Below are 13,870 nucleotides of genomic sequence, written 5' to 3' on the forward strand. Positions count from 1 at the left end.
AAGTTCTCGAGCGTATTTGACCTATTTTAGGTTGAATGAATTTTGCCGAGTGATGGCTATCATGAGGCGACACATGTGATCACTGATTGCTCTTGTGGGAGAAAACAATAATGTTGATAACCTAGGGAATATTTTGTATTATAAGAATAATTAAGATTAAACATGTTTTTCTGCCAAATAAACGGGTCAGAATTTTGTTTTTAATTTAAGTGAACAACTTTTCATTCGGGCGTAGAGTGTATTGCTCCGCATTGACGGTGCTGTTATGTAATGCATTTAGACGAGATATCATATTGAAAAATATTGAGATATAAGTCATATTTATCAATTTGAATCTGTTTGAAACTGAGGGAGCTTCACAGTTGTGGTCTCTTTCTACACATTGAATGATGAAACAAACACGAACGCAAGTCGGATTAAAATTTTAATGAGGTCACATACAACGTCATATATATTAGCCGTATCGATTTTTTTCTTAATTGACAAAAAACAACAATAAAAGACTAATCAGTCAACTTTGGTGGACGCATTTACGTTTTTTATACACACGTACGCGCGCACATACACGCACGCACACAAGCACACATGCACGCACCAACTCACGCACACACGCACGCTCGCACGCACACACACACACACACACACGCACACGCACACGCACATGCATTAATACATTGATGTTATTATAAATATTCTTAAAAGACCAACCAGGTCTATGATCGGGAATTAAACAGGACGAACGAACAAGGCCACTTACGATTTTATCGTCAGGGGATATCAACTCGTAGTTAATTTATTCAAGTCCTTTTTAGCTAGACTTTTTTCTGAAAAAAATACGGGTATTGTTACAGTTATGTCGTAGTCGTTGCCGTTGCCGTCCACAAACATTATCTTGATCATAACATTGTAAGTTCTTGGAGTATTGTCTTCATGACCACAACAACCCTTCGGAAAAGATTTTCAAGTAGACCAAACTAAATTTGACCTTCATTAAAAAATAACCTTGACCTTTAAGTTAAGATATCTAAATTTCACTTAATTCTTGCTTTTATTTTGCTATTAGTGCTTATAACTTTGTTTTTTACTTAAATGTCTTCAAACTTGAACATAACAATCTTAAATGATAGACCTTCAAGTAAACCAGACAGACCTTTACCTTCACTTATAGATGACATTGACCTTGAAGGTCAAATTATTGAAATTTTCTTCTGTAACTGGCTATAACTTTGTTATTAATGAATTGATTAACTATATTCTAAGACAAATCATTCTTTAAGATCAGTCCGTCATGTATGTCAAACACAAATTGACCTTGGCTTGTTGATGACCTTGATGGTAAAAATATTGAATTTTTAAAAAAATTTAGTAAAATTGAATTGACTATAACTACTACCTTGGTACTTAAACAATGGATTATCATCATATTTGTTGGTTGTTGTATTAACCTTGACATTGAGTGTTAAATGACATTGACCATCATAGTCAAATTATTGAATTTTGGTTAAATTTTCATAATTTTATTTTTGTACGGATTTGACTTAAACTTGCACAAAACAATACTTGCTATGAAACAGACATATTGGATAATTTAGATGTGACCTTAATCTTAAATTGACCTTAACTGTCAAGGTCAAGTTAATGAAATTATCTTGTTCTTTCTTCTGTAACTGACTTTTTATGAATGCATTTACTTCATATTAACCTTTTCCCTGATATAAGCGTGTTTCGACGGCTTTTCCACCCTTTTGAGGCCTAAAACAGTGAAAAAAGGCCCCAAACACTTTTTTCCGTTTGAGAAATTCTGTTAAAAAAGTGACCACTTTTTCGGCGCGGCCCCCATCAAAATGATACATCAGGGGGTTGCAAGAAGGGGAATGTGCCCCCTTCTGTTTGGGGGTTTGAAGGGGGCGATAGACCCCCTCATCGCCAAGAAAATTTTGGACATGTGACAGGTTAAACATGGCCACAGGTCGGTCTTAAGATGACGTGTAACCAACGCTGAAAAGCTTTTTACTCTATTTCATTGCATTGAGAAGTTGCAGCACTTTGATAGTGATTTTTCGCAATTTTTAGACGTCCAACCGTTGCCATGGTAACAGGAAATTTAAGATTGAGCATGTTGTTACAGAGGTTATGGTTCAGTCAACATATGTGCCAAGTTTCACCAGTATTGAAGCATTTTTCATAGTTTTATAGCAGTTGAAACTTGTAACAGGAGGCTTTTCAATGAAAACGGCCATTTTTCACAATATGCTCATGGGGTAAAAGGTTAAGATAAAACATTCTTGAGGATTTGACCGTCATGCTTTTTAAACTCAAAAAGACATTGCCTCATTAATGACCTTGACCACTGATTTTAGCTTTTATTGATTTAAACTTGGTAATTAATTATTTGATTATCCTCATATTTGGACAAAACATTCATTTGGACAAGATCTTCTTGAAAATTGAACTTTGAACTTGAGCGTTAAATGACACTGACAGCCAATTTCAAAATATTGAATGTTGTTGGTGTAATGACCACATGGATTTTCAGATGTAACACTGAAATTTAATATTATCTGACTTAGATTTTGACCTGTTGACCTACTTTCTTTTTTATGTACAGTTATGAAAATTGGACCATGTGCACAGTTTTATTGATATCACCTGACCCAGATTTTGACCTAGTGGCCTCCTTTCTTGTTTTTGATATAAAGCTATCAAATTTGGACCATATGCCCAGTTTTAGATGTAAAATTTAACTTTGATATTACTTGACCTAGATTTTGACCTAGTGACCTACCTTCTTGTTCTTTGATGTACAGCTATGAAATTTGGACCTTATGCACAGTTTCAAATTTAACATTGAACTCTGTTTTCAGCTGATCTAGATTTTGACCGCGTGAACTACTTTATTTTTTTCCCTAAAATAATATTTAACAGATTTATTTAAATGTTTTATTTGTTTGCTTTTAGAGAAAAAAAAAACAACAACAAAAGCATGACATTCATTTGGCATTGACACCATAGATAAAATTACTTAATTTCCCTACAACTGGCCAAAGCTTTGTTATATAATTATGGATTCTATTGAAACTTTGATAAAAGTACACATATTTGTTTTAAGACTAAATCAACATGATTAAATATTCAAACTTGATCTTGACCTTTATTTACATTGACGATAAAGGTCAGACTATTGAAATTTTCTTCAATTGTCATAACTTTGTTATTTATTTATGGATTGTATTTGATCAAGTTATCAGGTAACGATTTACCGTCATGAAAATTTAGATATCATTTTTTGTCCAATTTATGTTATATACTTCTATATAATCCCGTGATCGTCGTCCTACTATCAGCCTCGTGTGATTGCGATCATAGCAAACAGCCCAACAACTTCCTTCTTGACCATCTGATGTAAGTATTTCTCCTACTACCTCACCATTAGGAGAAAATTGTACAATATTGTTAGATGGTTCACCGCAAACAAGTATATCTCCACTGTCTGTTTCACAAATCTCCCTCACGTATCTGAGATTGGTGGGATTATATTTTCCATGTAATTTACCTTCCTTACTAAGAACTACTAGACCATTTCTCGAGTCAGCAATATAAACCCTCTGACCATCTTGACTAACTGTAAGACTGAAGATACTGGCAAACAAGTTATCACCTGACCGATCTTTGGAAAATAGTATCAGCATTGTCCAAGTCTTGCTGTAGACAAAAATAGTCCTGTTTGAATCAGTTACATACATTTTCCCATTCTTGTACCCTAAGCCATAACATTTATGATCGGTTTTTATTTGCCGTGTTACTTTAAGGGAACCTTCTGTGGTAACAATGTCAATATTCATCCCACCAGAGGATACAGCTACCTCATTGTCAACTTCACAAATTTGCCACGGGTATCTCGGGAGTTGACATACATCTATTATTTTGGAAGAGGCCACGTCAAGACGTTTTAAGCTTTTATTATTGTAATCAGCGATAATCATACAGCCATCCTTAAGCTTACATATACTGCGTATATCATAACAGGAGTTCGAGTCTGAATCATGTTTGATACTAATCTCCCTCTTTTCCCCTAGCCTATATATAGCAGGTTTTTCCACAATTTCTCCCAATATGTCCATTTGGTCTATCATTGACATCAACTTCGGTTGTTGTTCAAAGACAACATCAAATCTTTTGAATTCCACTGCTTTCTCTCTTAAACCATTATCTGCTCTTTGTGTAACAGAGTAAGCTACTTTCATCCCCACAAATTTTTGCGACACATTTGATGAGGCGGATATAATATCTGCTGCTGAAGTCTGAACATCGTTCTGGAAAGTTGTCAGTATGGCCATTTGCTCTTCAAACTTCTTGATTAATGCTTTGTATTTATCTTCTATGTTATCAATGCTTTTCTTTTCAAGATTGTCAAGTTTCTGGTTGATATTAATCCGGAACTGTTTTATGTTTTCAACTTCTTCTTCTTTCCGTTTGAACAATCGTTTTATTTCCCGTTGTCGAATTTTCAGCTGGAATTCAATGTCACCGGTAACAGCTAGCCTTTTCTGTTGAACGTCTTCACATTGAATTGTAGGGTCATGATCTAAGACGTACTCAGGCACGTAGAAAACATCGTTACAAGACCTGAAATTGAATGATTTAAACTGTATATAATGCATAGGCAATGTATTTATTTTACATTAGACATTGGCATTCCATTCAATCTTGATAGGAATAATGAAACTTGTTGAATAATATATGTATGTTAAATGTGATTTTAAGGCACACTTTTATGAGCTATTCGACAAAGAATCGTGTTTGTACATCAAGCATTTTGTTTCTTTCCGAATATGATACGAGAATTATCATTTTCCCATGTTAATTACCATATATGTCTTTATTTGTAATTAATTGTAAGTCCGAAAAGTGTTATTTTTATATTCGAGTTTAGAACATTATAAATATTGAGGAAAGAAAAAAATAAATTAATGTACTTATTTAGTGCATTTTGTAAAAATGTATAAGTTGATAACTGTTAACATGTTACATGACTGACGTAAACAATCAATTAACTCAGAAATGCCTTTCTTCGTTTACATTTGATATAGCTAGCTATCTCATTGTGTAAATTATACATGTCTTCTTTAAGCTTTCAATAGATATGTATTTTATGTCTCTTATGTTTATCATACAATTTAATTATTTGAGCTTGAATCCGTATATCGCCGAGCCATTTTAAATATTAAAGAACTTATTCAAATCTTGGAAAAATTGTACTACAATTTGCATGTATTTACACGTAAAACTTGTCTAGCTTTTATTTCAATAAACATTTTCAAGTCAATTATAATTTTAAATGTGTTTATTGTGAAAATAGAAACGAATCCAAAGTACAGATTGAAGGTGTTAACAGTTTTGTTATAGGCGTATTTTATATTAAGTCATGAAAACTATACCATTCATAACCATTTTATAAAATGAAAATAAAATCTCGTTTAGAGCAAAACCTCATTATTCTTTTCCATTTCTTACATGGCAAACACACATTTTTTTTCAAAACTAAATTGGAAAGATGTATTGATATTCATTGCGCGTGCACCAAAACAGGTTCTTTTAAAAAGAGAGTTGAAATACAGAGTATCACAAACTTATTGATATACGCACATCATGACATATGAAGGAAAATGAATACATTGTTTCATTAAACTTGTATCTTATAGGTTTTTAAAGTATTATTAAATAATCTTTCAAAATCATGATCAGACAAAAGGATATTTTTATGTCAAGCTGCGTAAAATTTCTTATCAGAGGACTCAATTTAAACAAGGTTTATTTTTAGGTTTTGGAAAACAATGTTAACACATATTTAATCATATATCTCGGGTGTATCTCACCAGAAATGCAACTATTTGTAGGTACAATAAAGTGGAAATTCATAAGAGGCAAAATAAGTAATTAAACAAATATCACTATAATAAGTTTAAGTTACATTTACCTCATTATATTAATCTTTAAATTTTGGCTAAGGCTTTTCATGACATAGATTAGATTATATCTTACCTGTGATCTACTGCCATACACGTAGAACACCCAACGTTATCGTGACTTTGACAATACATGTCAACAAGTTTAAACCCGTGTCTCTCGCATCTTTGTGTTGGTGTTACAGGCAATGTCCAGCTTGTTCCATCTTTGACTTGACCTTTATCTAGAATCTTATGTCCAGACATAGCAGGAATATCGTCGTGACATTTCACACAATCCGAGCAGTAATAATCATGGCAGTCAGCGCAATATTTGTCCGCTTCTTTATTCCTTTCCTTACGTTTACAAGGTGAACATAACAGACGAAGTGGTTCATCTGACTGTCTTTCAATCTCACTCCCCGAAATGGCGGCCATTTTGCTTGACACAAATTTACGTTTTATAAAGTTTCGGTAACAGGAAAAATATTCGATCGATACTGCGCTAAAAATAAACCATATCAGAAGTAGAATGTAAATGTACGCAAGTAAGTGTTATCAGGTACTTTATGGTCATTATTTTGTTAATACATTCTCAACCTATTTGAAGTAGAAATGCATATTTAAATGTGCATTTTTTTTCTTTAAACCTTTATTTAAATATTACAATCTTTGATTTATGCCGATTTTGAATCCGCGCTTTTTCTGCAAAAAAAACTTGTGTGTAATGAGGCTTCTTTTGAGTGAAACACAGGTTAATGGAACTGATCATCGGGTTTAACAAAGCTTATCTCTAATCGACTACTGATTCTACCTATGCGACCAGTGCAGACAATGATCACAAAGACAAAGCTGCATCTCCGTGATCATGGTCTGCAATGTTCCGTTTGCCAATCGGTCAATGCTTATATGTAATGTCCTAGCTTTAATATCATGAACGTCTTGATCGAAAAAGGACAAGCCTGTCATAAATTTCTAGAGTGGATAAGCTGATGTCATCGTGACATATTATTTGCATGAATTATTTGATGGAGTAGGGCTACAGCATAAGCAAATATTGGCTTAAAGGCCACGTGTTTAAAAAATAAACATATTATCATAAATGCATTGGCAAAAATGTTAGTACTTATACTTTATCATGAATTAGATTAATGAATTCTGCGTTCTCATCATATGCACGTTTATATAATGGTTCAAGATTGTACGAGAGAGATCTTGACCTTCATTCATAAATGACCTTGACTTCGAAGTTCAATTTATTGAAATTTTCATTTTTTTTGGCTGTAACTGGCTGTAACTTTGTTATTATGATAAATAAATTCTCAACACATGTTGAGAATTTGTTTGCATTTCTTAAATGAAACAAAGTTTTACTTGCTTAAAATGGGATACTGTATAAAATAAGTTGTTGAATTCTCAAATTAAAATGTCGAGTTCAAGCAGATGTTTGCCTAAATGTATCGTTTTCAGTCATTCTGCGAGTTAATATAGGGTTAACGCAATTTTTTTTGTGTTATAACGTCCGCAGAGTCCCGAGGAACAATTGGTGCCCGGGCCCGGTAGGGCGAGGTCTCCAACAGTTCCGAGGGACTTTATAACACGGAATAAACATGCGTTGACGCTAAATTATATCATAATTAAAAAAAAAAATCATGATGTATATTTAATACAAAACACATACATTAAATCCTTGTGCTTTGACGGTATTTATCCAATTCTACATGTTTTATGTATGTGTTTTATTTTTCCGGGGCCAACTACTTGGGAAATTTAAGTGCTCAGAACCGTTCGAAAATTCGAATTTTAATTGATTTAACAAAGCTTAACATTAGAGATTTATTAAATCAATAAAAAAAAATAAATTACTCTGCCCAAAAAAAAACATGACCCTCAGAAATTCCTTGAATGATTTCAGATTGACGGTAGAAAAAAGATCAGTGACATCAGAATCGTTTTTTTTTTCAAGCTCACAAGTTTATCAAAGAATATCAGGCACTAAACATTATTCTCTCAAGGAAATATGAAGAGCATTTATCAATATAAACATCAATAAAACAACATTTCTCATACATGTACAGTATTCATTTTGTGTTATCTTGTTTTGTAATTTAATTTGAGGGTTAAACTGAATGTCATTTATTTGTTTACATTGACAACTGTCCGTTTCTTAGAAAGGGCGACAACCAAGATTTGCGGCGATGTCTATACGCCGAATTTTCGGGCATGGTTACTTGAATGCTGCTCAATGCGATTGAGGCACTCGAATCAATAATTTTAATATAACACTTTGGCAAACAGGCCAAATCGTCATTTTTGTTTGTTTGTTTTCTTGGCCCTGTATGTATTGCGCATAGGTTGAACCGGGCTATAACAAGAGCGCGTGACTATGTTAACACATGGTTTTGGTCCCGTGATAACATGGGCAAAAGATGTAAAAATAGCCGATTTTATGATATACTTTTCTTTGTAACACTTACTCTAGAAGAACTTTATGTATATTTCCCTTTTAATAATTAAAATATTTCAATTTTCAGAATACAGTCCTGCCAGTTGATCATAAGACTAAACATAAACCAGTCTAGTTAATTTACGTCCAACAATAATATCAAATAAAACATATGCTCAATGGTTAGATATTAAGCTTGTATAATTGTAAATGGACATCTATAAGAGTTATAAAATATGCTCATTTTGTAAAAATTGGACCCGCCTAGGGGGTCACTTAGACTATATCAATCTGTAAGAAGAATAAATTTAAGTATCTTTTCTGAAACTACATCGCCAAGAGCTTAGATATTGATCATTTCGTAGTAGACATCTATTATAATATTTTTTAAATGTAAGCAGTTATAGGTAAAAAATGACAAACCAAGTGTTATCTCATCGCTAACTTTTACATTGAAAAATTACAATTGAGACCTTTTCTTGCAATGTATCCCAGCTGACCGATTCAGGGCTATTATGGCCCTCATGTTCTACTTATATTGTTTTTAAATCTAAACAAGGCTCATGTTACTTAATAATGGTCCGTGACTGTTTAAATAAGGGCTACATGTGGAAAATGAAAACCTTTTAAGGTCTTTCCCTGCTTAACTGCTTATATATCAATGAAATATATTATCCACCTGCAAAAGTGACGTGGTTTCATATGATATATATTGACAGCAGGTTTGCGCATTTACATGCTATTCACAAGAGGTGTATATGGCCTCTTTATACGATCGAAACAAAATGGGCCTCTTAATTTTAGGGTCAATATATTGGGAAGGACATAAAAACTATTTGGCGCTATGTTCAATATTGGCCACGTCGCAGGTGTCACTTGACTTACAAAGACTTATATAGTGAAATACCTTGTTGCGTACCGCTGTCTCTTGTATATATCTTTTATTCTACTAGCATGTATTCGCCAACTCCGAAGAATAGTTCTTCATGGTATAGAGCTTCTGTATTATATATAGGACGGACTCTGACGGACACCAAGCAATCACAAAAATTCATAAGTCGGGCTATCAGAGGATGACTCCGCATCAGTTTATTGTAATTTATTTTTGGATGATATATAAGGGTCTTTAATATAAAACTTTTCAAGTAACAACCAAGACAAATTCAAGTTAACGATGTTTATTTACGGACTCAACGTAGTGAACTATATATTATTTAATCTTGAACAAATGTTGTATAATTATATTAAACAAAGTCTGTTACTTGTATAGTATTAAAAACAATCTATATAATTTAGATAATGCAAATAATCCGACACATTTTCATGGCTTATTTGCACAGAAAAGATAAGATATAAAAAATAATATGAATAAAAATGGTGATTTTTTAAAACACATTAGTAGCCTTTGGGAATGTAGGAATTATGGTCATTGTTGAACCGCAATATTCATACCTGTAAATGTGTTCGTCACAAGTGTCATTAATACGTATTATCCATAAAGGTAATGTGATACGTTTATGGGTAGATAAATACGACCAAAATTCAAATGTCTTAGGTGAATCACAGAAAAATATGTAAAATCATTTTGATATTTTGTCTGACGATTATCTAATTTAAAAGTGAATATCTATAGAGATGTCTTGGAATTTCATCAATTAGGTATTGATTAGCAGCCAAGAACATTTAGATGCTATTTTTTTTGTTGTTCAATTTATATTGTAAACTTCTATGTAATCCCGTTCTGCTCGTCCAATTAACAGTCTCATGTGATTGCGATCATAGCAAACCGCACGACAACTTCCATCTTGACCATCTGATGTAAGTATTTCTCCTATCACCTCACCCTTTGGAGATAATTGTACAATATTGTTAGATGCACAAACAAGTATATCTCCACTGTCTGTTTCACAAATCTCCCTCGCGCTCTTGATGTTGGAAGGATTATATTTTCCATGTACTTTGCCTTCCTTACCAAGTACTACAAGACTATATCTTCGACCAGCAACATAAATCTTCTCACCATCTAGACTGACTGTAAGACTGTAGATTCTTGCAAACAAGTTATCACCAGACTGATCTTTTGAAAATTGTGTCAGCATTGTCCCTGTCTTGTTGTAGACAAAAATAGTCCTATTATCATCAGTTACATAAATTTTCCCGTTACTGTACCCTAAACCATAACATTTATGATCGGTTTTTATTTCCCGTGTCACTTTACCTTCTGTAGTTACAATGCCAATGTTCGTCTCACCAGAGGATACAGCTATCTCATTGTCAACTTCACAAATTTTCCAAGGCATCATCGCTAGTTTACAAGTATATACTATTTGAAATGAGGTTATTTCAAGACGTTTCAAACTTTGATTGTATCTGTCCGCGATTATAACAGACCCATCCTTTAGTATACATATACTGAATATATCATTACGGGTGACAGTGTCTGAATCATGTCTTATACTAATCTCCCTCTTTTCCCCTAGCCTATATAAAGCAGGCTTTTCAACAATTTCTCCCAACATGTCCATTTGGTCTATCATTGACTTCAGCTTTGGTTGTTCTTCAAAGTGAACATCAAATCTTTTGAATTCCATTGTCTTCTCTTTCAAACCATTGCCTGCTCTTTTTGTAAATGAGTTAGCTACTTTCATCCCCACAAAGTTTTGCGACACGTTTGATGAGGCGGATTTTATTTCTTCTGCTGAAGACTTAACATCTGTCTGGAAAGTTGTGAGTATGGTACATTGCTCTTCAAATATTTTGATAATTGCTTTGTATTTACGTTCTATATTATCAATGCTCTTCTTTTCAAGATTGTCAAGTTTCTGGTTGACGTCAATTCGGAACTGTTTTATTTTTTCAACTTCTTCTTCTTTCTGTTTGAACAGACGTTTTATTTGCCGTTGTCGTATTTTCAGCTGAAATTCAATGTCACCGGTAACAGCTAGTATTTTCCGTTGAACGTCTTCACATTGAGTTGTAGGGTCATGATCTAAGACGAACTCAGGCACGTAGAAAACATTACAAAACCTGAAAATTGAATAATTTTAACTGTATATAATGCGAGGGCAATGGATTTATTTTACATTAGACATTGGCAGATATGAATGATGAAACTTCTTGAAATTATATGTGTACGTAAAATGTGATTTTAAGGCACACTTTTATAAGCTATTCGACTAGGAATCGTGTCTGTACATCAATAATTTGTTTCCTTCCAAATATGATACGAGAATAATCATTTTACATGTTAATAACTCATATGACCATCTTTATTTGTAATTAATTGTAAGTCCAAAAAGAATTCTTTTTATATGCGAGTTTAGAACATTATAAATATTGAGGAAAGAAAAAAATAATGTATGTGCATTTTGTAAAATGGTATAAATTAATAAATGTTCAAATGTTACATATCTGACGTAAACAATCCATTAACTCAGAAATGCCTGTCTTCATTTACATTTCATACATCTAGCTATCTTATTGTATATATTATACATGTCTTCTTTAAGCTTTCAACAGATATGTATTTTATGTCTCTTATGTTTATCATAATATAGAATTATTTAGTATATCGCCGAACCATTTGAAGTATTAAAGTACTAATTCAAATCTTGGAAAAATTGTACTTGTAAAAATTGTCTGGCTTTTATTTCAATAAACATTTTCAAGTCAATTATAATTTTAAATGAGTTTATTGTGAAAATCAAAACGAATCCAAAGTACAGATTGAAGGTGTTAACAGTTTTGTCATAGGCGTATTTTATATTAAGTCATGAAAAATATGCCATTCATAACCATTTTATAAAATGAAAATAAAATCTCGTTTAGAGCAAAACCTCATTATTATATTCAATTTCTTGCATGACAAACACACATTTTTTTTCAAAACTAAATTGGAAAGATGTATTGATATTCATTGCGCGTGTCCCAAAACAGGTTCTTTTCAAAAGACAGTTGAAATTTAAACCGTGCGTTTGATACATATCACAAATGATGTTTGTTAAATTGATAAACGCACATACGACACATGAAGCAAAATGAATACATTATTTAATAATTAATTGTGTGTTATAAAGTTTTTAAAGAATAATGAAATATCATGTTCAGACAAAATGATAATTTGTATGTCAGGCTGCGCAAAATTTCTTATTTGAGGGACTCCATGTAATCCAGGTTTATTTTTAGGTTTCGGAAAACATAATTAACACATATTTAATCATATATCTCGGGGGTATCTCACCAGAAATGCAACTTTTTGTAGGTTCACTAAATTGGACATTGATAAGAGGTAAATATAGTAAACTAAACAAATATCACATAATAAGTTTAAGTTATATTACCTCATTATATTTATCATTTAATTTCGGCTAACGCACGGCATGATATAGATTAGAATGTGTCTTACTTGTGATCTACTGCCATACATGTAGAACAACCAACGTTATCGTGACCTTGACAATACATGTCATCAAGTTTAAACCCGTGTCTCTCGCATCTTTGTGTTGGTGTTACAGGCAATGTTCCGCTCTTTCCATCTTTGACTTGATCTTTATCTAGAATCGTATGTCCAGACAAAGGCTGGAAATTCATCGTGAACGTTTAGACAATCCGAACAATAATAATCATGGCAGTCAGCACAATATTTGTCCGCTTCTTTATTTATTTCCTTACGTTTACAGGGAGAACATAACAGATGAAGTGTTTCATCTGACTGTTTCTCCATCTCACTCCCCGAAATGGCAGCCATTTTCCTTTACACAGATTAACTTATTTAAAATATGTCCATTTTCGAATTCGTTATCTATAACAGGTAATGTCATGACCACGATCGATACCGCGCGTAAAATTAAACCACTTCAGGTACGGAGAATGTAAATGTATGCATCAACTAGTTAGCAATTAGTTTTATTGTATACTAAATGGTTATTATTGTATTTACAAATCCGACCGGTATGAAGTAAAAATGCATGTTTAAATGTGTAAATATTTTTCTTTTAACCTTTTTTTTTTTAAAAAATCTAACGACATTGGATTCATGTCGATTTTGTTGAAAAGAATTGTTATCCGACCTCTTCCTTCAAAATAAAAAAGTGTGTGTAATGAATCTTCTTGTGGATGAAAAAACATATAACAGAGCTTAACAAAGCTTATCCCTAGCCCAGCAAACACCCGACGTTGACCCAACGTTGGATCAACGTTGAATTTTGGTCGCGACGTCGGTGACCTTCATAGAACGTCAAATCGACGTTGAATCCCCGACGTCTAACAGACGTTTCATTTTGACGTCGGCTCGACGTCGGGTTTTGGTCGGTAATCTGACAATAGGTGATTTAATTTATGAAACCAATATATATATATATATATATATATATATATATATATATATATATATATATATATATATATATATATATTATATATATATATATATATATATATATACTATATATATATATTTGAAAGCATAAACAGCGAGAAT

At 32.7% G+C, this 13,870-nt stretch overlaps 1 protein-coding gene across 2 annotated transcripts; it reads right to left on the reverse strand.

The window, feature by feature from the left end:
* Positions 1-423: 423 nt before the first annotated feature.
* Positions 424-13,259, reverse strand: LOC132737089 (E3 ubiquitin-protein ligase TRIM71-like). Of its 2 annotated transcripts, none has more exons than XM_060724329.1 (2): positions 12,797-13,259; positions 424-4,626 (listed from the first exon to the last, which is right to left on the reverse strand). In XM_060724329.1, exons 1-2 carry the CDS (start codon positions 12,979-12,981, stop codon positions 3,273-3,275), a joined length of 1,539 nt encoding a protein of 512 aa, XP_060580312.1. In that variant the 5' UTR covers positions 12,982-13,259; the 3' UTR covers positions 424-3,272. The 2 variants fall into 2 exon arrangements, with proteins under 2 accessions (XP_060580312.1, XP_060580311.1); XM_060724328.1 differs by lacking the exon at positions 12,797-13,259 and adding an exon at positions 6,043-6,407.
* Positions 13,260-13,870: the final 611 nt, after the last annotated feature.

Source organism: Ruditapes philippinarum, unplaced genomic scaffold (genome assembly GCF_026571515.1).
Source record: "Ruditapes philippinarum isolate M1 unplaced genomic scaffold, ASM2657151v2 ctg4585_1_1_1_1, whole genome shotgun sequence".
Lineage (NCBI taxonomy): Eukaryota > Metazoa > Mollusca > Bivalvia > Venerida > Veneridae > Ruditapes > Ruditapes philippinarum.

What these genes read in the sequence shown, in the direction of transcription:
- LOC132737089 (XM_060724328.1), bottom strand. Translation starts at nt 6,383, where the DNA reads ATGGCCGCCATTTCGGGGAGTGAGATTGAAAGACAGTCAGATGAACCA. An exon ending in TGTATGGCAGTAGATCACAG is followed by an intron (nt 4,627 to 6,042) that starts GTAAGATATAAT and finishes ATTCAATTTCAG; the next exon opens with GTCTTGTAACGATGTTTTCT.